Raw genomic sequence first — 27,755 nt, forward strand, 5'->3', positions numbered from 1 at the left:
AACCCGGCAATTATTTTTCCGTGCGTTGAAAGGATGTCTGAAGAGCAGCTGAAGTTTTTTCATGTTCGCTTCATACCAAGATCATAAATAAATTTATCAAAGGTGATTCTTGTTTTCCCATTTGCCCCAGCAAATGCACTACCCTATGGTGTGTTATTAGATTAGACTTACACTGTGTACGGAAGGACAGCCGGCGTAGGATTGAATAATGGCGACCACGTGAACCGGCCGCGGTGGTGTTCGCTTCTCGATTGTGCAGATTGTATCTATTGAGTCCCGTGAATGGCTCGGCTGCCGTTGTTATAAAGCGTGAACTGATCTCTCTGTTTCTCATTGCCGCGCGCGCTATGTATACCTGCCATCAATGATACGTATGTACATCTTTCCTCTCTCTCGCTCTCTCTTCATCCTCCCCCCCCCCCGCTCCCTCTTCCTTTCTCCCTTCGTGTGTGTGCCATAGAAGCGTGCTAACGAATTCCGGCAGGCCGCAATTAAAAGTAATTTGTCGAAAACCGTTGCCGACAATGAAAATGTACGTCGGCTATTCATTTCCCGGAAATAAAACGAACGTTGTCTCGCGGCGCGAAATATAGTCGGGTCGTTTTGCAGAGCTGCAATCTCTGAAGCGTGGAATACACATATAATATTCTTGCTCACAGCAGGCTTCCGGGGCAGTGTCGAAGAAACGTCTTTTAGGTCTAACGCAGCTGTGTTCAGTTATCGCTGAAAGTGTGTATTGGACGACTTGTACGACAAATGTTTTGGGACATCTTATCGGAACACGTACTCGATGCCGATGTCCTTTCTCTTGAATTCTTGGTAATCTTTTACTACCACGTGTCACGCGTGTACAAAATCGGAAAAATTTTATAGTATAATAATTCATTCGCGATAGCGTAACACGACAATGGGAAAGTTAAACAATGGCGGAGAGTTTCATTCTATTTTAGAAATTGGTAACACACAACTATAGAAAATTTACTTCGGGCTAGAAATAACATGTATAAACGAAAGATAATTCTCTATTCGTGCTTTCGCGGCAGAAATTACAAATTGAAAAATCAAACATATTTTCGAAACAGAAGGCGCGAATAATAAGATAACGATGAAAAATCGGCGAAAAATGATACGACACGATTTGCGCACGCAGCGGACGTACAGATTGCTCCTATTGAAGTCCATTAATAGCCCGACATTGTTGTAAAGCGCGAAGCGATCCTTGTCTCTTAATGACTGCCTATATATGTACGCGCGAAGCCATTGACGTGTAATACCTATTTGCTCCTCTGGTTCTCGCTTCTCGAGGTACGTTGCGGCGGCGGCCCGATTGATTTATACAATATATTGTGCAACAAAGTGGCAGAAATGAGCAGACGATCTCGAGGTAAGAAATAAGCTTAGGAACTAAACGAGGATACCAATTATAATTAAAAATGAATTTAGTACAGATTTTTTGATTTTCGGATTGTTTTAATTGAAATTACATTTCGTAAAATATTATATCTCGTTGTCAATTATTCGGTAAGCTTAAGCTTCTTTCTGTTACATATGTATCGCTGAATGAATTATAGTGTGAGATGCCATTTCACATTGCGTGGGCATTATTAATGTTCGCTTTGGGGCTTTGAAGTGTTAACACGTTGTATGTCACATTGTAGTCATCGATGACTGGCACTATGCTATCAATGCGTCTCATTGATTTACGTACAAAATACAACCAATCATACTCAAGAAGTTATATATGTATACGTATAAACAATGACTAAATAGGCTAATCATTTTATTTTATGTTTAAATATTAAATATATATGTATATATACATGGAAAGGACAATTTTGTTGTTGAAATACAGATCTGAAAATAATTATGTTATAAATCATTAAAAAATTTATATTGTATGTTTAAACAAACTGACCGCTAGACTGTCAAAACTTTTTGCATCAATATCATCATGATTGAACTTCTCACATAATTATTTTTAGTCCAGCGTAAAATTATTTTTTGATCTGTATCTAGTTAAAGTTTTAGATATTACAGGAAAATTGTTCTTTCCGTGTATATATTGAAAGTTTTATTATTATGATATTATTAGATATATGATTCTTTTCATTTATTATTAAGAAAATTGATGTATTGGTTTCATAATTAATTATGGCGATCAATTTTTACATTGAGATTGCCTGTTTTTTTTTCCTATTGAATATTTATTAGATAAGTGCAAAAGTTTTGATAGGTTTTCTATAGATTATAAACCAACATTTTCGTATTACATTATTGACAGACATGTTAATAATACATTGCACGTCACTAAAAAGGCAACACTGTCAGCCGTCGTTTAACAAAGAAATTTGTTAAACTCAAGTAAGTTAAGGTGCTTTTAATAAAAATGAAAATGAGCAGGAAAATGTTTCATGTACGTGTCATAATGATGTATGAATTTTGAGGAGGGACAAATATTCGAAATAGCGTGAAAAATAACCGGCGGAAGTTGGTTCATCAAATTTAAACGAAGTAATTTCAACCTCAAAGACAAACTACGGTCTTCCGATATTGATGATGACAACATGCGCGATTTAATAGACACAAACTTATGAATTTCAACTGAAGTTACCGATATGTAAATTAAACATTGAAATTAATTACATTAAAAAAACATTGGTTACAATACCTATGGAAAACTCATCAAAATTTTTGCACTCAATTAATTTAACTGTTCAACTCTGTGTTATTTTTAATTTAATTCTCGGAAAGTTATAGATAAAGCGAAACGTGTAAAGCGCGATATGTGTTATGTAATATGGAAATTTTTATCAAGAATCAGAATATATATGTTCGGGTTTGAGTCGTTTGTGTTAAATGTGATGTAAGTCCACTTCTTGTAAAAAATCAATTTTACTATATTATACGATTATAAATATTTCTCTAATCACAGTCGTGTATTTTTAAAAATAATTAACTCATATAAAATATATATATTAAGATACACTTATACAAAATTTATAACATGTAATAGTCTAAACCGAATTTTCTATTTGAAAATCTCATTAATTATTGTCTCAAGTGGACTTTAGTACATTTTGTGAATGCGAGTTAGAAGATCAAATTTACAGATCTCTCGATGAAAGGGCAACCAGAGGTAAAAAAAGTCAAACACATCTTCAGAAAGCGGGATATTTGTCGTTTCTAAGTGAATAATTGATTAAAATGAATAATTGCCCGAGAGTGTACAACGAAGATTGCGATGGGAGAGAAATACGAGCGCACAATTTAAATAATTACGTGAATACTGATGATCGGAACGTCCCGTTACCTAATGCAAATTCGCTGGGTTTCACATTTGAATTGATCACGTATGCAACGCCAACCGCCATTACCTCGTACTTGCTCTCATTTCTTTAATTCGATCTTCGAATTTCCGGGCTCTAGTAATATTTCTAAATGATCGAGATAATATGTATCTCGATGGTGTGTAAGCACGCATCAATTGGATCGCTTCTCAGGGGAGCGTGGCTAGTGATGGGTTTAAGATACATCAAATTATTTCGATTATATTCGACGCTTTGAAAGTCACTTTGCATACGCAAGACAAAAATGTTTTAAATTGTAAAAGTCTCAAGTTGAAAATTCTGAATATTTTCAACACATATGTTTTCTTCGTAACTCTTCAGCATCTCAATCGGCAGATATGAATTTGATTTTTGTAAGTTATAAACTTCTCTCTAAATCTGAATCAGAGAAATCTTACTGACTTACAATGCTATACTTATAATTGTGATCATCAGTGACTGTTCACTAGTTTTCTGTAATTCTGATTAAGAAAAGGATATTCTCATTGAGAGACCGGAATTGGTATATTATCACTGAAGTGTATATATCATCCACATAGCATCAGAAATCAGACTATTCACTCTTTTTTTTTATAATACACTGACTGATTTAGAGAGTTCATATGCTTCTGAACATCTTCAGAGAACGATTTTTCTTTTTAAATATTTGCGACTTTTGAACAAAGTCTCGGGACAAAGTCTCGGAGGTTTTTCAGGACTTTCAAGAATCTCCGACTGATATTCGAAACTTTACGCGATCGAATTGTTTGAAAACTTTGAAAAGAAGTATTCGAATACACGCCCATCGCTACGTGGCGGTTCGTAGCCGGTGTGCTCGTAAAGCGCGAACCGGTCCCCAAGCGTGGATCCAGCCGGTGTCACATCGCGGTCCGATCACGCCAAGTACGATATAATCGTTCGACATATGCCGCCGCGATCGCGCGCGGGAAACCGATCTGACTCACCGATCCGTATCGGTGGAAACTTAGGCGATTCCGGTTTCAGTTGAATATATTGCGGACAGAGTAAATTTCTCCTTAAGTGCACGGCCTGTTATAGCCTCGCGCGTTTGTAACGCGCGAATGCGTTAGAAAGAATCGTAATTACTAATGGAAGTTCTGCACACTTTTCCCCGATACGTCATCGGATTAAAAAGAGCTACGCGACCGGTTTCCTGCTTGTTCTCAAAACTATGAAATGTGGTAGGATGAAATGTGGTAGGAAGTATATACGCTCTTCGAGACTAGGAAAGTGTTATTATTCGTACGTATGCAGTGAAATATGAATCTAAAGTATTTTTTTATTTTTTTATTTTTTTTTTATAACAAACGTAGCAATAGTTATATGATAGTGTCAAAAAACTGTAATTACTCATTTAACAAATATCAGAATGTTTGCGTTTAATTACTTCAATGTTGCAATTACTCCGATCACCCTTGTGCTTAAAGAAATTGGCTTTTGTCGGGGAAGGAGTAAGGTGGCAAGATAAAGACAGTAACACGAGCGAACGTTTCTGTTCAAATTGAAATAACAACGGATCTGGTGACTAATTGCGGCTAGGGTTGCAATCTCTCGCTATATCACATTAAGGGTTTTAAATACGGGCGTGCGCCGCGTGAAAAAGTCGGAATCGCCAGGTGTCGCGGGTATATAACGGGTCGCATAAAATATCTCGAGTTGAAAACGCCGGGAATAATGGCCGCGTAGTAATATAAGCGGCGACACAATGAAAATGACCGAATAATGGCCGGGCGCCCCGGGGACTCTCTATGGATCTCTCTCTCCTAGAATATAATAAATTCCAAATTAAAAATCGACCGAGACGCGATGACGTGCGTTGCGTTGCGTTGCGTTGCGTACGCACGCACGCACGCATCGCGCGTACCCACCGCCATGCGCGCACGCCGCGTAATGAAATCTGAGCATAATGAACGAACGAATAATACATCGCGTGGAGTCGGCGCTTAGGCGCAATAAATTCAAAATCGGCCAGGGAGGTCGATAGGCGGGAGGGAGGAAAAGAGAAAGAGAGAGAGAGAAGAGAATGGGGAGGAGGTAATGAAATACAATGAAGCGATACAATAAAAAGTGCGAGTACAACGATTCGCGACGCCGAGAGAGCGTAATGCCCCGACCACGTGGGCGAATTCGAAAATGGATCGCTCCGCGAATGTATAAATCGCATCGTTGCCGGTTCTCGCACAACGTTCGACATCGTCATAAAACCCGAACCGGTCCCGGTTTCGATGCTCGCGAGCGCGCCCGCACATACGACTGTATTAATATGTATTATCAGCCTCTCTCTCCATCCTTCTCGGTCTCTCTCTCTCTTTGCTTCCTCTCTTTCTCTCTTTCTTCCTCTTTTTCTTCTTCTCCCTCTCTTTCTCTCTCTCTTTCTTGCTCGCTCACACGCTTCGCGAATGGACCGGCAATTCTGAGCGTATAACGCGTTATCCTTCTAGGATCGCGCACTTGTCCGGTGGGAAAATACGGCGTGTCTCGTAAAATTTGCGTGAGCAAACCTCAGCGAGATAAACGAATGAGAAAAGTTAATTTTTTCGGTAATTTGGAGCGAAACACGATATCCGTTCGTTGTGGAATAACACTTTGCATAAGTAACAGTTCGATTCAAATTGTTGCAAAGATATCGATTCGAGATTCTCACTTTATTCGCAGCTGTGAAACGTTCAATGAGGAATATCTTTAACAATTAGGTTTCAAGTTTATATTAAGCACGCTTCTCAAACTATTTAAGCAATAAACTTCCGTTATCCGTTTATTAATTTCTAATGTTAAATGACTCGATAATCTCCGTTTAAGTATTCACGCAACCCCGACGATCTGTTCCAAATTCTTACTTTCTTCAGCTTTTAAATTTTCAACGCGATAACTTGAAATTGAGACCCGAAGTCTTCTTATCTTACATTTCATTTTTTTTTTTTACACCCAATTCATCACGGGCGTTAATTATGCACGATGCTAATAACTTCTCGGTTATAATGACTTTTGAACTTGTACGGATGAAAAAGATCGAAATCGTCGGTGAGGATGATATTTCTATGCAAAGTTCTAGCAAGTCAGGACGGTGCAGTCTCGGAAGAGAGGTGCGCGATGCAAAGCAACGAAACGGAACAGCAGATCTTATAGCTCCGTTACAACCGGCTAGCTGACCGATCCCAACGAGTACGACCGGTGGTACCACACCCGCTCGAGTATTTCGAGCGGAATGATGGAGAGATAAGCGAACTCGCTAACTCGCTCGCTCGCTCGTTCGCTCGCCCGTGAGACGCTCGCTCTGGTAACGAGCCTCGGAGTCGCGCTCGTAGACGACGCGCCCTCGAGCCAGATGCCTGTTCTCTCGCACCGCGATTCGGCGCGACGACACGCGCCGGTCCGATATTTAGCTCGGCAGCCGCGGCAGGTGGTGATTTTCTGGCCGGCCGACCGACCGACCGGCGCGCGACCCGATAAATGAATCGCTCGCAGTTAAAAGCGCGCAATTTCACACACGAAACAGTGTTTTCGGAGAACGTGAGGCGGAAAAAACCAGGACGGCTTTTTCTCACTCGCAGAAACGGAGGCTTTCTTTCGTAAAATCAAATTTTCACGGAGACTCGAGGAAGAAATAAGAATCTCTTCTTGTTCACAGAGACGGAGACTGGATCAAGTTTTTGGGAAATAAGAAAAACGGTTTTTTTTTTATTTAGAATTAACGTTTCTTCTCACGAAAAAAACACTGCAGTTTTTTGCGATAAGTACGTTACGAATATTCTAGCGAAAATTGCCTCAATCAAATTGCTTTATTCTTAAATCTTTTCAAAACGACTAATAGCGTTTCGTTGAATGGTTACAATTTTAAACAGAACTATGGATTTAAAAAATCTCTGACTACATCCAACTCACATTGTTAATCATATTTATAGAAGCGTATTCAGAAAAAAAAAAAAAATGAGTGTTCGAAAGAAAACGTCGACTGATATTGATTTGGTTCGAATATTGATTTTGGTTAAATTTCTCGTACATGCAGCAAGGAGCCACAGAGCACAAATAATTTCTAATACTTAAAACAGCTTCGCCATCTGCTTCGTTTTAAAGTAATTCTTTTCAATAAGTAACAACCTGGGTAACGACTATTGACAAAAGTGCCAGCGTCATTAATAGTTGCTAACGATTTAAGAAAAATTTTACTTCGGGAATGTAACACGGGAATATCAACGAACTAATGGATATCTTGTCTTGTTAAACAGAGCAAGTTGAAATTAGAACAGATTATTCTGCGATACGAATGTACTGTGTTACTGTTATTTCAAGAGATGCATATAATAATTGTGCACTATAATGCAAATTACAATCGTAGACGTTAATTTTAAATGGAATACACATTATGCATATATGTTGTTAAGAAAATCTACGATATGATATGCATTAAGAATGTATGCAAAGTAAAAAATAAAATGTCTCAGAAAGTCCACTCTAAATTTTAAGTTAAAATAACTCAAAAGTTAAGTTAAAATAACTCTTATTTTAATTTATTTTAACTTAACTTTTGAGTTATTTTAACTTAAAATTTAAAGTGGATTTTCTGGGACATGCAAAAATTTTAAAATTATATTTTATTTTTCACTGTGTGTGTCGTGTCTTGAAACATTACCAAAAATATAAAAATTTCATTGATTGTCCTATTATTACGGTTGAGTGACTATGTAAAATTTAAGCACGATTCTCTTATTGGTTTAAAAGTTATTTAATTTTCGGTTACTCTTAATTCTTATACAAAATCACGTTTTGTACTTATTTAAAATTTAATGAAGGAGCAGCATTACGAATTAAATAAAAATATTTACAAATTGCTAATAAAATCTAATAAGTATTTGTGTAATTTATTTAGGCTACTAACTCGTTTATTTATTTAAAACTGCAACAAAATATAGTCATTTTTGCTTCAAAAATCATTATAAATTAAATTTTTTGTTATTGATTAGGAAAAAAAAAGAATAAATCTAAGAGCCTTCAGTTTTTAAATTTTGATAACTTTTAGCTCGTATGATAAGTATAGCCCAAACATTCTTAAATGGAAGGAAAAGGATCTAATGGCGCAGAAAAGATATTGACCTGCCGGAAATAGAAATGATTTCCGATTCTAGCCCTAATATAATTCATACTCGCTTCTGTGCTATGATATGCAGCGGTGTGAAAGACTATCTTGCTCTAATTTTCCTCCAGCATATCTACAAAAGACGTGTTCTAAATATTTCCCTGCCATAAATATCCTCTCCTGTCCGAAAATATAATATCTTTCTTCGCACGGTTTTGCTTGGGTGCTGTTCGTCATTAGCTGAACCATATCTCGACGAGAATGTTCCATTTAAATGTATAATTAAAATCACGAAGTTTAATCTTGTTCCGCGTGTCACAAAGCGTATCAAGCGGCGCTTTAAATATTACATGACGCCGGATGGGCGCAGATGTTCCGTTGTACATACGTATTCAGTTCGAGAAGTCCTATATGCTTATACGGAAATACATGGCGTATACATACAAGAAATCGATCTATCGACGGCTCGCGGTTCTTCGGCCGTTTTAATGCCTTTTGCCCTCGAGAGAAGCATGCCCCGGAATCGGCGCGGCGTCGTCGACAAAGGCGACGATGTGTTACAGCGATCTTAATTACCGTTTGAGTAACGAACAGCGGAGTGTGTGTACACTCCGTTTGATAGAATATACCGGAAGCAATTAGAGCCGCCGCGAAAACGATCTTTATTCCCGTGCGATAGCTTCGGCGGCGGAAATAATGAACCGACAACCTGGGAATGCGCTAAGGAGTAAACGAATCGCCGGTAAATCTTCCGTAAAGGCCTGAGCCTGAGTAAGAGGATACTGGCTTAATTCCAATGGAGATGCGGAGGAAGGCGCAGTGAAATATAGATAAGCAAATGGATGCGCGCGCGCTCGCGCTATCGTTCGCGCAAGTAAATTGGTACACAGATCGGTAGACACGCGATCTTCGCTATCTCGCGACGCATTTTTTCCAGAGCGATTATTCTCTTAGTACTTTTCGTACGTTAACCTCTTAATAGAGCACGTACGAAAGTAACTTAATGAACCATGCACGAAGCATGGGGTAATTGGTCTCAGTGCTCCCCGAACGTTGCGTGAAGTACGGTTGTGCGTGTTAGAAGTTACTTTCGTAATTACACATGCAAAAGGTGAGAATAAGCGGATATTTTTACGTATTATTACGATAATCACGATATCAGCCGCGATCTTAACAAACAAATTTCAGATCACGCTCAATGAACGCAAATTTATTGCTCAAGTTTTTGCTTTTCGTTTCATGGTGCGTCGATTTTGTCCAAGAAAAGTTTCGAAAATCGATATTCAAGTCTGCAACTTATTGGGTGGCAATAATTCGTGAATAAAACAACGTCCGTCGTGCGGGATCGATGTTTTTCTTCGTCTTCTTCTCAATATCATTGATTTCCGTCCTCTTTTTCACGGAGATCAACGTTAATGCGCGAAATGTGAACGTCGAGCGTTAAGTCGCGTTCAAACCAGTCGCGGTTTTCGATGCCCGATGCTTGCCGGAGGTCACGTGACGTCCTCTCGTTCGAGCCGCGTCGCTCCTTGCGTATTACCCTTACTGCTTTTTTCTCCGGACGCCGATATATTCGCCGTGCAAGAGTTTCGTCGAATCTAATCGAGTCCAACGCGAACAAAGAAGAAGAGCACAATTAAAAATAAACGCGTTAATATCGAAATGCGTTAAATTGTAAAAAATTTAATACGAAATAGTCGCGCGCTAAGATTTTCGATAATATCGCCACTGTAGATATCGATTTTTTAATTTTTTGTAATTGATTCTATAATTTTACAAGCGTTCTTCAAGATCAATTTAATTTTCCAAGTCACGGAGAGAGAGAAAGTTGCGGAAGAGAAACGTTACCTACCGATTGCCGCGTTTCCATTGAGACGAAGCGCAGAGAGACGCGACGTCAATTTTCACGGTAGAGCATTATATTCCGAGATGAATCACCGCGGCTCGAGTCTCGGTGAATTTCGGACGAGCGAATTTTGAAGGTCGTGGCTGTGCCGAGCGATGAATCGAGTGGAGCTCGAGTAGCAGAGCTCGGTGAAGGCCATGACGGTGCGCCGAGCGTGCGCGAGCGCGCGTTTCAACGGCGTAGCCCGCCTTAGTAGCCCAGGCTCTCTGTTTGACAAGTACGCGCGTATTTTGCGAGCGCGGCCGAGCGCAGTCGATGACGGCCGACTTCGGCCGAACAGCCAGCGGCCCCGGTGTCCGTGTCGTGCGTTTACTCACTGTGTGTGTGCGCGCGCGCGTATATCGGACGGAGAGCGTACGTCGGTGTTAATAGTGTATATGCGAGAGAGTCGGTGCGCCTCTCGGCCGTGGGCACAAATCGCGAGTAAAATGGAAGCGGAATTTCGCTGCGAGGTTGAGGTCCGTCGTTGAAAACAGGTGAACATGGGAAGGTCCAAGTTTCCCGGGAAGCCGCCGAAGACGGCCACCAGGAAACGGATCAAGGTGCTGGGCCAGCCTGAGGCAACGCAGAATGATCCGGTAACTGTCGCCGAGAACATCTACTACGGACTTTCCCTGTTCAACGAAACATTCGGCGACAACGAGAAGGTGAGGGGGGAAAAAAAGCTGTCGCGCCAAGGCGTTCGTCGTTGCCGTCGCCGTTACCGTCGCCGTTACCGTCGCCATCGCCGTCGCAGTCGCCGTCCCCGTCGTCGTCATTGTCGTCGCGGCCGCTACCGCCGCTGCCGCCGCCGTCGCCGTCGCCGTCGCCGTCGCCGTTGGGCCTCTGGCCGCCGAGGTCGCACGAGCTCGACGAGCGTCGTGTCGCGCGACGCACCGCGTCTCGCCGTGAACCGCTGGCGTAATATTGTCACGAGGACACGCACTCGCTGGACTCGCGATTCTACCGCGGCCTGATGTAGCTTTGGCGCGGCGTAGCGCGCTGGTTAACCTATCGCGCGGCGATCGTGGAACGGCAGGTGCGCCGCGATGCTTTCTACTTGCCGTTCGACGATTCGTTTCTCGCTTTAGCATTACCTCCCCTTCCGTATGTCGGTCGAGTAATAGCAATTTATATATATATTTTCTCCTGGTTGCTTTTGGTACGGAGTATGTCACAGAGATGTACCTGCCTTCTGCGATTCTTACTCCGTAACTTGTTAGTAGCCAGAACAGACTAACAACTGTCAGTTGTGAATGAGAGTTTGTAGTAAACAAAAGTTATCATGTAGAGAAAGTAAATTTTGTGTACTTGGCCACTTGCGCTTGTTTACTTTTGTAACTTGACCATTAGTTTGTTTATTGTATGCTTAGGTATTGCAATAGCTTACTGTAAGATGATATTTATAATTGGTGGATGTGTTTTGTTGATTCTAATATTTATATAAATGATCTTTCCTTAGGAACATCCACCATTCCACGGATTTAGCACTAAAGAGGCTAATCTTTCTGCATCTTATATAAAAACACAGCAACACGATGCAGAGAAGACCAGCGATAAATTGCCATGTGTCACAGTCGAAAATCTTGCACCACAATCCAGCACGAAGAAGGACATTACTGTTATTAAAAATTCTCCTACAAACATCGAAAATAGCACAGAGAAGTTTACCGAGGCAAATCCAAAACCAGTCAAAAATATTACAATACCAGTTACAAATCAGAATACTAAACATATTCCAAAGATTCACAGAGCTAAAAATCGTAAGAATTGTAAAAACATTAAATTTTCGAATTATTTGAAAAACCCAGTGCTAAAATCAGTGAACAACATCTTGGATCAGCATCAAAGAACCAGACAATTGCGTAACAGTACTGCAAAAAGATTGCTTCAAAGGGCAAAATCTAATGGAAGTAATACACGTAATTTGGTGGTGCAATCTGGAGAGAAGCCTAGCACAGTGAGAAAATTTGTTTTGCCCGTTCGTAGTGTGCATTCGTCGAGGGTTATAAAACCAAACAAAAGGTTTATCGAGGAATTGGAAGAAATTTCTGGTACGGAGCATAGCGAGAATGAAATTGGTACACATGTCAAAAAGACTAAATTAAATTCAGATAAGCTTAGCAACTTGGAATCAAAATTAAAAGAGGATGCAGGTAATAGGTCGTGTACAAAATTTAAAGATAAAGATACGAGAAACAAGCCAAAAAGAATGATTCAGAATGTAGACTCCAATGTCGAGATTATAACTCAACCAATAAAAAATATGGAAAAATCAGCGAATTCTGTACAAAACGCACAAATATCAAAACTCACTCCTAGAGAAGTAAAGAAATCTCATATTATATCGTGTAAAAATAAACTATCAAACAGCACATTCGACAACTCTAATAATAATCAAGAATGCTCACAAAATTTGAGCAGGACGGCACAAACTGTGAAATCAACTATTCTCAGAAATCAGAAACAGATTTCTATTCCTACAAAAGTTCTTCCCGATTCCAATGTTCCACACTTCGAGTCTTCCAGAGTTCAGACAAGATCAGGAACTCAAAATGAAATAGCGAGCGATTTAAATAATCAGGCGAGCTTTGAGAGTGGTGCAGGATTAACGGAAAGTGGCTGTGCAGAAACCGAGGATCAAGCACCTGAAAATGGTAATAAGACTGTGGTTAGTACATTGAACAATTTTGAGACGGAAAACAATTTATCTGAAAGCGAAAGCGAGCACAGTAATCACTCGGAAAATGAGCAATCCGAATTTAGTGGAATGAAACTCAATGGTGGGAAAGTTATATTAAGGAAAGCAAGATTAAAATTGGATAACAAGTGTTTAGCTGGAACAGAAGGACCATTTTCAACGACTAGCACCAGTAATGCTATGGGAGGAAGCACTATAGGTATATATTTTGCATTTTATGATAATCTTAGAATTGTGTTTATTATACTTATATCTTTAATGTGTAAGACTATATTTTATTCTTTAATTATGATTATTTATTATTTCAGGATTAACAGGAACTATAAAATGCGGTGTTTGTGGCGCAGTGAGATTTTATCGATTCGTGAAACAGGCTCGCAAATTTGGCATTCACAGTTGCGAATCTTGCCGAAAATTTATAAGCAAAATGATCAAACATCAAGCTTGCGCTAAATCTTCAAACAATGTTCTTCCTATTCTCCAGTGTCATAAAGGCGACGGTCTGTGTTTAGTTCCGCCCGTTGTAAGAAGTCAACAATGGAATCTCATGAGATGCGTTTATAGAGCCAGATGCCCGGCGTGTTGGTTGAAAATGTGTTTGAAATGCTACAACATTCCACCCGCCTTGAGGACAGGTTTAAACGCGTTGTTACCACCATTAATGAGAGACCCTTTAAGTATTTCTCTGCCCCTCGGTCAAGATGAGGATGGACAGGGACAAAAGTTGGGCTCGTCTAAACTCAGTTGGCCCGCAGAAGATAGTTCGGAAAGAAATTTGTTTAAGTCTGCCATGAGTTGGAAAAATTTTGAAATGGGTCAGAAGACAAGTTATCAGGGTACGGGAGGCTTTCTCTACACAAAAATAGACAAATGTAAGATAAATTATTTTATAACAGTTTTATTTTGGGATTGCATTGCTATTTATTTTGTATTTACGACATGATTTTGTTGCAGTCGATTCTTCGATGAGTATATCGCCTAACAAAAAACGGAGGAAAAATAACAGGATTAAAGTGAGAAAGAAAATTAATAAAAGTCCAGTGTTAATCTCTTCTACCGATAATCAACATTCGCAGCCTCTCAGACAAAGGCTTGAGTTGAAAGGGCCAAGAGTTAAGCACGTTTGTCGAAGTGCCAGTGTCGCGCTTGGGCAGCCGATTGCAACTTTTCCTACTGCAGACGCGAAAGAAGACAACGAACATGGCAAAAACATTCCAAAGACGGTGAAAGAAACTGAGAGAGCAGAGAAGAGGGACGATGTTACGAAAGAGAAAGAAATGCAGAAGCATAATGAAGATAATAATTTAAATCTTAGCGTTAACATGACACAACAGTCTCATTCGAGAAGAGGAAAACCGCAACAGGGTGTGTCAACGTCGCATTTTCCAGTGGTAAGATATCTTGTAGACACAATCGAAGGAAGTGATCTCAATGTATGCTATATTTATTGTGTCAGTGGCACGCTGATTGAGCTTATGTTATTTTATTTTTGCTGTATAACATTTATACATTTATACATGTTATTTTTTTGTACATATGTGAATTAACATTTTGATTAAATGTAAAACAAATATATCATACATTTGAATTCAGTGAAAGTAAATAATGTAAAATATTTAGATGAAAAAGTACTAAAAAGATATAATTATAATTCAGTAGCAGCGTACGTATGAGAAGGAGAAAGGCTACATTTGAGTTCTGGCTAGAGAGTCGATATTTTTTTTCATGTTAATAATAATAATGTATTTATTGCAGGTGTCTAAGGTAGCTATGGATACTGCATATACAGTTTCCATAGATTTCTGGGAGCAATACGATCCTTCTGAAGTTGGAGCGAAGGGTTTTGCTCTTATTGGTTCTGAGTTATTTTACATACCTGCTATTTGCTATTTGTGCGGAAGCGCTGGTAAAGAGCCGGTAAGTAAACATCATAATCGTAAAATATAGGTGGATGAAATAAATGGACATGTAATAGTATCATGTTATGTCTCTTTGAGAACTATCAACATAACGATCGTTCTTTGCAGCTGATCCACTGTCAATGCTGTTGCGAGCCATACCATGCCTTCTGTTTGGAACCCAGTGAATGGAATGCTTGTGCACAGCCAAACTGGTGTTGTCCTCGGTGTACGATATGTCAGTCCTGCCATCTCAGATCCGGTCCGAAATTATCCTGCATTCGTTGTCGACAGTCGTTTCATCATTCATGTTTGTCAAAGTCCGGTATTAGCTCCAGATTGTACAGTCCCGATCGACCCTATGTTTGTCAAAGTTGTATTAGATGTAAAAGCTGCGGTAGCGAGGGCGTTAATGTTCACGTTGGTAATTTACCTCTCTGCTCTATGTGCTTTAAGTTAAGGCAACAAGGCAACTATTGTCCTTTGTGTCAGAGGTGTTTGTGTCAGAGGTGTTACAACGAAAATGATTTCGACACGAAGGTGAGTATATATGCGTCTCGATATAGAGTAATTTATATTAGTAAAATTGATCTTGTATCTGCAACTTATTGTTATGTTTACATGTGTTTTTTTAGATGATGGAATGTAGCGAGTGTTCCTGCTGGGTACATGCCCGTTGTGAAGGCCTTTCCGATGAGCGTTACCAGATACTTAGTTACCTGCCCGATTCGATTGAATTCACATGCAGTCAGTGCTCTTCCAATTCGAATTCCTCTATCTGGAGAAATGCCATAGAAGCGGAACTGAAGGCGGGTTTCATCTCCGTAATTAAATCTCTGAGTAAAAACCGCAAGATTTGTACGGCTCTCAAGTGGAGTCCCAGGAAGGAGTGTCTCTGCAGGCCACTTGCAAGCGTGAGGAAACTCGAGTTTCCCGAGGACAAGAACGAAACGAACAGTACGAAAGAGAATGAGGAATTAGAAGAGTACAATGGTGATAAGTCTGTGGATACCGACTCGAATTCGGGTGTCAATTACAGGGATGGTATAAATAAGCCAGATTTAGAAGAACATTTAACCGATGGTACCGGTAAGAAAGGTCTGCGACGACTACGACAAAAATTTCATCTAAGAGAATGCTCGGTTAGAGTGAAGAACTGTGTTCCGAAAGACTCTCAAGACAACGAGAGAAAAGACTGGACGAATCAGGACTCGTTAGTTTCTTCGAATGACGTCACGGAATGTAACTGTTCCGAACAACAAATTATCGTGAGGCCTTCGCCTACTTTAATGTCTGTGAAGCGTAAGGTGAATGGTAACGAGTACAAATCGTTATCGCAATTTCATTGTGATATGGAGCACGTAATCAATCGTGTCGGTTCGACGAATCTATTAGAAACGTATCACGATATTTTGCAAGAGGTCTTTCCATGGTTTATTCCGAAGGATTTCAAGAATAGCGACGATAACGACGAAATATTAACGCCTACTAAAGATGTTGGTAAAGACACCACTCTAACGACAAAGTTTGATGATTCTATCTTGGAAGCGTGGAAAGAGGAGGTGATGAAAGCGCCAAAAGCAATTGCAGCGAAAACGGCGAATCTGTACAATATTCACGTCGAGGACAGCAGATCGTGTTGTTTATGCAAGGGCTTGGGCGATGGGCATGAGACAAAAGAGGGCAGGTTGCTGTATTGTGGACAGAACGAATGGGTACACGCGAATTGTGCGTTATGGTCAAACGAGGTGTTTGAGGAAATCGACGGTTCACTACAGAATGTTCACAGTGCCATTTCAAGAGGTCGTTTAATCCGCTGCTCCGAATGTGGCAAGAAGGGTGCGAGCATTGGATGTTGCGCGAAAAACTGCAGCAATACCTTTCACTTTCCATGCGCGAGGAATGTTGGGCTTGCTTTCAATGATGACAAAACGGTATTTTGTGTCTCTCATTCCGACAGTCACGCCTGTAAATCTCTGCAAAATGAGAACGAATTCAGTTTGAAGCGACCAGTATACGTGGAGTTGGATCGTAAGAAAAAGAAGTTTGCCGAACCCAACAAAGTCAAGCTGATGATAGGCTCTTTAATGGTTGATTGTCTTGGTACCATCATTCCGGAATTCTCTGATACTGCTGAGAAAATAATACCATGCGATTACAAATGCTCTAGATTCTACTGGTCCACAGTGAATCCTTACAAGATCGTGAGATATTACATTAGGACTTATGTGCAGGTATATATGCCAGATATTTCATCTGACATGGAGAATAATATCACTATCGATCACAGCAAGGAGGAGGAAAAGGAAGAAGTGCCGACAGATGCTCAGAGAATCGACTATTTGGCCGTTAAACAGACCTTAGATACGCTCATCGATATGGTGTGTAACAAAGAGGTCGATGAGAATTTAGTGGAGCAGAATAACACAGATCTTTTACCGCCAGAACTAAAGGAAGCTATATTTGAAGATTTGCCACATGACCTGTTAGATGGAATCTCAATGCAAGACATTTTTCCAAAGATGTCGTACGAAGATTTTTTAACCATGGATTTAAAGAATGATAGTTCTTTTAGTACGGATTTGTTTAAAGATGATATGTTGTCGTCGGAAGTCGAAGACGTGATAAAACCGTCGGAAAATAAGATCTCCAAAATGGATTCATCTCTGCTGGAACTGGGAACGCATAATGATCTCTGGGTGCGATTGGACACAAAGACCGCGGTGCAGGATCTCATGGATGACTTATTTAATTCGAAGAATCAGAAACGCGGCGGCAGGGAACTGAAAAGATCCAAATCCGAAGTGATGTCAAATAATCCGCTGATTGTCGGCGGTCAAAGGCATCATCAACGCTCCTGTAGCCTTACCTGGAGTTGCAAATTAGATAACACTTATGGTTCTAATATAAAGAGGCGGAAATTGCCCCGAAATCCATCGAGCACAAAGTCCAGTGAGACCGGTCTCATTGTTCTTGATACTCAAAACGAACGCACGTCGATGTTTCATGAATTGAGAATCCCAGAGATTATGGTTACCGTAGGAAGAGGGAACACGTCTAATATACTATCCGATTCTGTGCGCGAATTCAAGTACTGCATTGAGGATTCCGCGGGACTGAATCGCCGCGCGTTACCAGCCAGGGACGATGCGAAAGAGCATAAGAGGCTGTTCTGGCATCCGAGACAGCAGCAACCGCGAATAGTGCAAGTTGACGGGTCGGCTGACGCTAATAGCGCCAGTGAGTGCAGTTCACCAGAGTACAACGCCGAGGAGAAAAATTCGAGCCTTCAAACGTCCAAATCATTATCGATCCCTCAATTGGACGGGATTAACGACGAACATTCTTGTGACACTAGCGAGCCGAGCATGGAGAAGGAACTTGGCTCGTACGCGCGGCCTTCGAATCTTTTGCATTCAAAGTGTATCTTTGATTTTATCAGATCGCATGTATCCAGTAACTGTGACAAGTCGCAGAAGATGAAAAATGGTAGTGGTAATTCCATAGCTTCACCAATCGCCAGATGCACTTTACACAAGACGGGAGTCTTGTTCAAAGAGAAGAATCTCAAGATGAATTTGCAGATCCCGCAGGTGGATGGTGCAGGTGATATCTCGAGCGACGATGAGTGCGTTTCATCAGAACATTTAATGACACATGAAAGACTGATTCATACTTCGTACGAGTCGTCATTCGAACACATTGATGTCACTTGTAAGAGGTGTCGCAGTACGTACCGCACTGAGGAGAGCTACAATCGTCACTTAGCTAACTGCGATACTATGATTACCAGCGATAGCGATTCGGAGACCATGGACAACAAATTGACATCGCCAGAGTCAGGATTTTCGCCACATATGCGTTCAGGATCTCCGCAGTTCATTACACTTTCGCCGTCCGAAGGCCACACCCTGACGACTGATTACACGGATATCCAGGCAACTTCACCCATCGAGGCATCCGTAGCGTCACCTCACCCAAGTATCCAGATTGAACCAATCGCCCAGGCGATCATCACGCCGCAGATCCATGCGACACACGCTACCGTCGAGACTGTACACCAGACAGTATTAACGTCCAACGATGTGATTGTACAGACTCAGTACACCCGCAGGACCACCACCTTGCCGAACCCAACAGTATTACCTCCTCAGGAAAGTACGGTGCAGATAACAGAGATTACAGATTCGCCGTCCGTCTCCAGCGATTCTAACGTTACTGCGCATAACATGGTGAACACGCCAATGAATTCGCCGGACAGCACGAGTTCGCAGACCGTCCCAAGCCCGGAAATATCGCCCAATTTCTCGTCCACGGGTGTACCAAACGCGCACGAATCTGCGCAGATGAACGCACAGATCTCCCGAGTCTCATCCAAGTCGAAGAATTTACGGGTGGCCAAACCTAAGACCAAGAGCGTCAAGTCACAACAACATATTCTGAAAAACGTAATGCAAACGCCGCACAATGCCACGCACAATACCAGATTCCAACAGACGGCGATGACGAACGGTCCACCAGTAATCCAGTTACATCAGACCACCCAGAGACCACCACCTACGGTGATCCTTCAGCAAGTAGCATCGCCAGGCATTGTATCTGCTTACGTGGAGGCACTACAGCAGCAATCCGGCCAAAATTTACAATATATCACGACGATAGGCGGGCAGCATGAGACCGGCTTCAAGCCGCAGCTGATCGCCGCGAATCCCTTGATGCCGGGCACATACATACAGACACCGTCCCCCGACAATCTATTAACGTTACAGAATGGTGGTATATCCATATTACCGAGCGTACAGATCGCGCAAGCGCAGCCTACAGTATTGGGCACTATCATACAGCAACAACCCAGTGCGATCCAATGTGGCGTCATATCATCGGAACAGTTGCTGTTGAGCTCCACGCCTACCCTAGAAATGTTCACCGATCCAACTGGCGGTATGTTCGTGTCAAATCAACCGATGTATTACGGCCTGGAGACGATTGTCAGCAACACTGTAATGTCGTCAAGCCAGTTCATGGCGGGTACCGTTCCCCAAGTGTTGGCCAGCAGCTATCAGACAACCACACAGGTGTTTCAAGCGTCTAAGTTGATGGAGCCCATCGTTGATGTACAGGCTGTACCGGGTGTACCTACTGTAACGGCTATGCAGAATGTATCTAATATGCCGAACATGTCTGGGGTACCCAACATAGCCGGCGTGCCTAATATAGCGAGTGTACAGAGTGTAGGTGGCATGTCCAACGTGCCTGGAGTGCCTTATGTTGTGGTGAATCAATCGGCACCACCGCTGCCACCAACAGCTGCTCCGGCACCGCCACCAACACCAGCATTGGCGTCAGCGTCGATGCCAGCACCTGCATTAGCATCAGCGTCGATGCATGCACCAGCATTAGCATCGGCGTCGATGTCAGCATCAGCTTTAGCATCGGCGTCGATGCCAGCACCAGCATTGGCATCGGTATCGATGCCAGTACCAACATCAATATCAGCACCAACGCTAATGGAACCAATCGCCACACCAACGCAGATCAACATTTCTGCCATGTCCCAAGAACAAGTTTACGGTAGCGTCGCGTGTAATGCCGTGTCACCGATACCGTGTCAGAATACGACTATGGAACATCCAATGATGTCGATTCAGATGGCAGACATATGCTCGTCAAACGCGACAACGGCGAGCGTGGTGACGCCAACGAGGCTATCACCGCCGGCACCACCCCCGCCGCCGCCGCCAGCACTACCACCGCAACCACCTCCGCCCCCGCCACCTCATGCGATACCGACGATACCTCGCGTTGCTGTGAGACCCAGTCCGGTTACGCATTCGGTTCAGGCGAATCACGGAGCCGCCTGGAAGGTGACCGAGCCATTGTTTGGCTCAGAGCAACCGATGAGCAATAGCGTGCGGCCATATTTCGACTCGAAGCACGTATCGGAGAACACTAGCATGATCAAGTCTAGCATATCATCATCCAAGATACCGCCTCTATCGAATCATTATGTCACGCAAAGGAATCTAGGAGTTGTAAATAATAAGTCGAACCATGATGTAAATAATATACAAAAGAGCTACAGCGGCAGTACCGCATTAAATTCCAATTCGGCGAACACAAGCGTTAACAGTAATAGCCTGATTGTCGTCTCCAATTCCAATTCCGTGCAGAACAAAATCACGATGCCCACGAGTAATATGCCGACTAGTAGACCGATGAACAGGGTGCTGCCGATGCAGGCGGTGACGCTCAAGCAGGATCCGGTAAAGAAAGACGATTTGGTGATTGAAGAACCAACAAAGCCAGTAATCAAGCCAGCCGAACCGGAAATTGTGGAATCGAAAAAAGAAATCACTGAGCAAATCGTACAGATAAAAAAACCTGAAACCACGCTCAACAATATCAGTGATAATATTAAGCTGAATACAGAGACCATAGAAAAGGTAAAGGAGAATCTTAAACTGGAACTTGATAAGGAAAAGCTGCAGAACACGTCGTTGAAGATAGTTTTGCAGAAGCAGCTACAGGATGGGTCTTACAAGATCACGCGCAACATGAAGGCGGTCACCCAGACCAAAAAGTCCCCGCAAGTGACATCTGTAGAGATTTTGCCGTCGAAGCAAGTGCCTCAGATTGCGTCGTTACAACTGCTGCCGATTAAAACGTTCACCCTCAAGGCAAACAAACTTGAAGACAAGATGAAATCTGTGGATTCGAAGATAAACGTACTCAAAGCGAAAGCGCCGCCTGTAGCTGTCAAGAAACCGAGAATAATAACGAAATCGATCAGACCGCAGCAAAATCCGCCGCAAATGCAGAAAAACTGCTCAAAGGGACCGATCCTGATGTACGAAATAAAGTCACAGGATGGCTTCACCCACACCGCCTCATCTATGTCCGAGGTCTGGGAGACTGTGTACCAGGCAGTGCAGAATGCACGCAAGGCTCATAATCTGCCCCCTTTACCTCACAACCCTTTGTCCGAAAGTCTTGGTTTGGAGAACAATGCGGCCATTTACCTGATCGAACAATTACCGGGCGTCAATAGATGCAGCAAGTATAAGCCCAAATTCCATACTCTGACGCCGCCGAAACCCGATGAGATGGAAAATGAATTGCCGGCGGCGTGCATCAATGGAGCGGCACGAGCGGAGCCCTTCAAGGGTAGGAAAGTCCACGACATGTTCAGCTGGTTGGCGTCACAGCACAGACCGCATCCTAACATAATTGCTATATCGGAAACGGAATCTAGGTAAAATTCATTGCATGTGTACAGGCAAAATTTCATGCTGTTTTATTATTTCTCAAAAATTAATTTATAATTTTTTAATTAATTTCTGATATATTTGATTATTAATAAGAGTTTTAACGTTTTTGCGTATTATGCATTATTAATGTGATGCCTTTGCATTTTTATATTAATAATCGCATCTTTTGATACACGTTATATATTGAATGTAAATTGTACTTATGATCTCTGAGTTAAAAATAAGATCTGTAATATCTCTAGTTGAAAAAGTAAGTGCCGTTAATGATTTGTTTATTCAATGTAGCGTTATGAATACTGTGTTTCAGACGAGCCGCGAGTACCAATTTGCCTATGGCAATGCGCTTTAGAATACTTAAGGAAACTTCAAAAGCATCTGTTGGTGTGTATTATTCCCGCATACATGGTAGAGGACTGTTTTGTTTAAGAGATATTGAGCCTGGTGAAATGGTCATTGAATACGCCGGTGAAGTAAGTAGCAATCAATTATTTATACGTGTTGAAAGGTCACGTCGCGATACTTATAATCAATATTGCTATTATTATTACTATTGAAATTATTAATTATTATTAGGTCATTCGATCTTCCTTGACTGACAAAAGAGAAAAGTATTATGATAGCAAGAACATAGGCTGTTACATGTTTAAAATTGACGATCATCTAGTTGTTGATGCTACTATGAAAGGAAATGCAGCTAGATTTATCAATCATTCGTGCGAGGTATGAGATTTTTTTCTTTTTACTTTTTTCAAGAATTCATCTATAAATATGCATTGACAAAAACTTTTATGATTCAATAATATTTTCTATTTGTATTGATGTTTTTAAATGTATAAAAAATAATTATTTTTAATTGCATTATAATTTATGATATATAATCAAATATAAGTTAAGTTTCTGCTGTAAATTCTGCTATTATTTGAAAATATAACGTATGTTACAGCCAAACTGCTACTCGCGAGTGGTGGACATTTTAGGTAAGAAACACATACTGATTTTTGCTCTTCGTCGCATCATTCAAGGGGAGGAGTTGACGTATGACTACAAATTCCCATTCGAGGATATCAAGATCCCGTGTACTTGCGGTTCTCGCAAATGTCGCAAATACCTCAACTGAGACTGCGTATATACAGCTTATCCTAAGCAGCCGACCGATGACAAAGAAGTAAATTATGTGCTATAATTGCGCGCGCGCTTTCGAATAGGATTCGTTTTATTGAATGTTATTCATTTTACTCATCATCAAACTATTTTCAGAGATTGCAGCTTTTTATTACTATGAGAACATAGATTATACATTTTAAATATTAGAAGGCCAGACGTAATACGCGAAGCACGGCGATTACGATGATGTTACTTTAGACAGCTACGTTCCTGTAGTTGATTTAACGGGGGGCGGGGGAAGGAGGTATATGTGCACGTATACCTATAGCAATAAACCATTCGAGTATGTCCCGCTTTCGTATCCGACAAAGTCGTGCGTTTTACTAATGCGCTTCAGACTTTTGAAAGTGTTACTTTATTCACGCCTGTGCTTTCTCGCACGACTTTTAGACTCTACCCATTATCTACTATTGAGGCTTAAGTGTACAAGTTATCTTACACTTTACACTAAATGCGAGTGCTCCTTAGTTTGCATAATTCCTATGAATCTTTCATAGATATCTCTCGATGCTTTGATCGGGTTTGAAAACAAACTCTTCCTCTTAGATGTACGCATCATAAGGATGAAAATGGAAAATCGGTACAAGTACTATGAGAAAGCAGCGGGTTTTCGCCGATAATCGCAGCTTTCAAGAAATCACTTATGTTTCTTTCGAGTGTCCCAAGATAAAATTAATATAAGCGTCATGTACAAATGATCTTATGAAGCGTATGAACCTAAAACACGCGATAAGTGTATATTTAAATTTGTGTAAATTTTAAATTTAGTGTACAGTGTATGACTAACTTTGTGACATTTCATGTCTGCTGTAGGGCCAGATTTCAAATGTTTTTGTAAAATATGTAATTGTTAGACTAGATATATCGTCTTTGATGTAAGTACAGCAAACCAGTTTTAAGTTAGGAATGTAGGCATTAAGGAGAGAGATAGAGAATGGCAAGCAAGAACAGTCTCCTGTAGCAGGATATTGTTCGAAGGTGTACCTACTTTGGCAGACATTGATACAAGTTTGTTTTATTATTTACGTGGCATCATTGACGAGAGAATTTGTTTTCGAAATCACTTATTCGTATTCGTGAAAATGAATAATGCAAGTTCAACATGATTTTTTTGTATATTTTTTTTAGATATCGCGTATATATTTGTGCTTCCATCTTGCCAAAATCATATTCACATCAAGTTTATTATCCGAATTTTATTGTCTGAATGATACGTGAGATTTATTTGACGAATATTTCATAAAAATGCTAATGATTTAATAATTCTTTTAAAAGAGTTTCTATTGAAAAATTATTTGTTCGTTCAAATCGACGAAGATTTATGCATTGTTTGAGATAAACGTCTCCGGACACATTCCCGGTGAACGTTTGTGATATTTTCCCATAATGGGAAATATATTAGAAATGCTTTTATAGGAATATATATTTTACATTTTACGGATATATATACATATATATCATGTATTCCGTACCAATATCCTTCTGTGAAGTCCAGTTTTGCCTTACTTTTACATGTACCTACGCTTTTACCCGGTGATAGATTTAGATATATATTTACGCAAATGATATTTTATATTTGGAACTAACACATAATCGCAACGGCGTGGCACGGCGCCCTCCGATACAACTACGACAATGTATTTTAGCGCAATTAATCAATTTCTGCCGAGGTGGTAGTCCCTTAAACTTTGGTGCTCCATGGACACCGTTAAGTGCACTTTTCATGAAAAAATGGCCTAGAGTAAGAGATAGTAAAGTTGCAGTGCGGAAGTGTTTGATAATAATAAGAAATGCGTTATACGAAGAATATTGATCGTGAATTATTTAAAGAGGTAATATAAAGAGGTGAAATGATGGCAGGTGCACATTATTTGAGCACGCAAATAATGTCAGACGTGCTGCGATTTTAATCGGCCTGGTTTGGTACAAAGCGCGTACGCTGAGTTGTAAAAAGTTATAAAAACGAGGGAAACTTGTTCTGGTCACGTGAAATTGCCATTTTTTAGATATTTTGTGAATCTTTTTTTTTAAATATTATAATTACCGATAATTAATAATTATTATATTCGAGGATGAATATTGTTAATATAATGATAATTAATTTTAATCTGTACATGAAAAATAATACGACTAGTAAGGATGGTAACTTACTTGAAAATATAACAATGTTAGATATTTTATTGATATTTATTGATTATGAACGAGACGGTATTAGGGTTGACGAAAAAAATACTAACGTAAACTGAACGATTTAGAACCGGTGCACATATATGGTAGTCGCATTGATTGACGCGGATATACAAGGATCAGATCCTTTCTTTTTTTTCTAACAGGCGAGTAAATGTGTATTTTTAATTCGCTTCCTCATCGTTACGCTACGGATGTCAGAATTAATTTGGACTTAACAAAATGTATACTCTGTAGGCATGCATACCATGTAATCCGATTTTTACATCGCTATATATTATGATTATAGACTTGTAGGCTATCTATCATTGATTTCATTGCTACACTCGTGAATAGACTTAAATTCTCAATACATCGTTTTTTTCTTATATTATTTGTATCACTGACGACTTCTGTAAAGTACCCACACGAGTACTTCGGCAAAAAAGTATGGAACAGTTTGAGCGTGTACTTGTAACGGGACAAAGTGTGAGAAGAGAGAAAGAGAGAGAGAGAAAGAAAGAAAGAAAGAAAGATTTTTACTTGTCTCTTGATAATCTTTGCCTGATTAATACGGATGAATATCGGGTGCTTTCTGGAACATACTCTGTGTCTTTTTCAACTCTTTAAACTGCGTGGAAAGGGCGTATGACCCTCCTTAGTATTACGCATACAGCTTTCATTATTATTATTATTATCGCTATTAATTATAATCTATACACACATAAAAAAAGGAGAAAGAGAAAAACATAATACATCACTACTCAAGTCACTCGTATATTTGGGCACATTAAGCACCGTTTGTTTACTACACCCATCAGCACCTTTCAAAAATAATGCTGCGTGTAAAAAAAAACGAAGGACATCCGATGAACGGTACGATGAATAAACGTGTAGTTTAACAATAATTAAAGAAAAAAAATGATACTAATGTATAGATGTAATAAGTAGATCGTTTCTCTCCGACTTTTACGCATGTTTTACCTCTCGACAGGCAAACTCGCTTCGAACGGCGATTCAAACGTAACGTTTAAAATTACGTGATTAATTCGCGGAAACGATGAGTATTACCGCGTTCTCGCGACACGACGCGACGCAGTTTCGGCATATCGTCACGTTACGTGCGATCTCTCACAACCGGGAATTTTGTCTCTCATTGCACTATTTAGATCCTTTCATTTCGAGATATAAGGATAAGCTGAGAAAATTAAAATATTCTTACGATTTAAGGAATTAGAAAAAAGGGGAGAAAAAAATTGAAATATAAAACGCTTCTTAAGACGTGTATAAAATTACTATTCTAACGTTTAAACAGAGTGTAGAATTTTGAAATATTGTACTTGTTTAAAAGAAAAGTGAGAGGAAAGATAAATAACAATTACTGACAAACTCGACGACGGTATGAAAGGGAAAAAGAAAAATTGAAAAAATTGTCTGTGATTATCAGTCATAATAATCTTTAGGTCGACATATTTTTTAGAGAATATTTTTTAGGAAATTACAAAATTTATGATATATCCCTATTATTGATATGATATTGGATCAGACACGCGCTATACGCATAATAATATTAAAAGTGAATTTGAGGAAAAAAAAAGAAAGAATGATGAATTGTAAAAGTTGCAAACTGTTTAAATAGAGTTACAAATAGTTGAGATTCGATGGCTGTTGTAAAATATTCAGTGTTTGGACAAATAATTATTAAAAAAAACTATTTATAACTAATATCGAAGTACGGTAATATTATATCATATATTACAGTAGCGTTTTTATCCCTTCTTGCGTTTGCATATTTATGACGGACATAGGTTGTAGAGAGAAAGAGAATTTTCGGTAAATGAGGCCCGACCGAGCAAAACTGGTGATTAAATGAATGCGATTAATCGAACGAACGAAAAACGGAGTCGAAACGAATTGGAAGGGTGGAAAGGGGGAGGAACAGGGGGCATTTGCCACACGTTTTTTGCGTGTAAATTGTCGTTATCAATCCATCTACTTATCGTAGAGAACTTATGAAGTTTAATCGTAATATCTACATTAACCAGAAAAAGGTACGCGTACCGCATAGAAAAAAAAAAAACACATAGCCGCTTTCATCACAAAATACATAAATATACATACACACACGTACATGCATATACACACACGTGAAACGAACAGATATGCCCATGTTTTGTAATTAAATGTTTTGTTAGTATATATTATACCAGAAAATTAACAAAATAAAAACACAAGTGGAAATATGAGAGAAA

The 27,755-nt window shown here is 40.2% G+C and overlaps 1 protein-coding gene across 3 annotated transcripts in view; it reads left to right on the plus strand.

Moving 5' to 3' along the window:
- LOC105197865 (histone-lysine N-methyltransferase trithorax) overlaps positions 1–27,755 on the plus strand; it is a 102,044-nt gene extending 74,289 nt beyond the window's left edge. Inside the window, exons 1-10 of one of the 3 annotated variants that reach the window (XM_026137409.2) lie at positions 10,633–10,905; positions 11,769–13,206; positions 13,316–13,879; positions 13,962–14,398; positions 14,763–14,924; positions 15,035–15,445; positions 15,541–22,157; positions 22,481–22,643; positions 22,747–22,893; positions 23,117–27,755. In XM_026137409.2, the coding sequence (XP_025993194.2) occupies positions 10,810–10,905; positions 11,769–13,206; positions 13,316–13,879; positions 13,962–14,398; positions 14,763–14,924; positions 15,035–15,445; positions 15,541–22,157; positions 22,481–22,643; positions 22,747–22,893; positions 23,117–23,290 (10,209 nt within the window). In that variant the 5' untranslated portion in view covers positions 10,633–10,809 and the 3' untranslated portion in view covers positions 23,291–27,755. Of the gene's footprint in view, positions 1–10,632; positions 10,975–11,768; positions 13,207–13,315; positions 13,880–13,961; positions 14,399–14,762; positions 14,925–15,034; positions 15,446–15,540; positions 22,158–22,480; positions 22,644–22,746; positions 22,894–23,116 lie in introns of those variants that run through there. The other 2 variants (XM_011164452.3, XM_039454105.1) reach the window with 2 other exon arrangements.

Source organism: Solenopsis invicta, chromosome 10 (genome assembly GCF_016802725.1).
Source record: "Solenopsis invicta isolate M01_SB chromosome 10, UNIL_Sinv_3.0, whole genome shotgun sequence".
NCBI classification, from domain to species: Eukaryota; Metazoa; Arthropoda; class Insecta; order Hymenoptera; family Formicidae; genus Solenopsis; species Solenopsis invicta.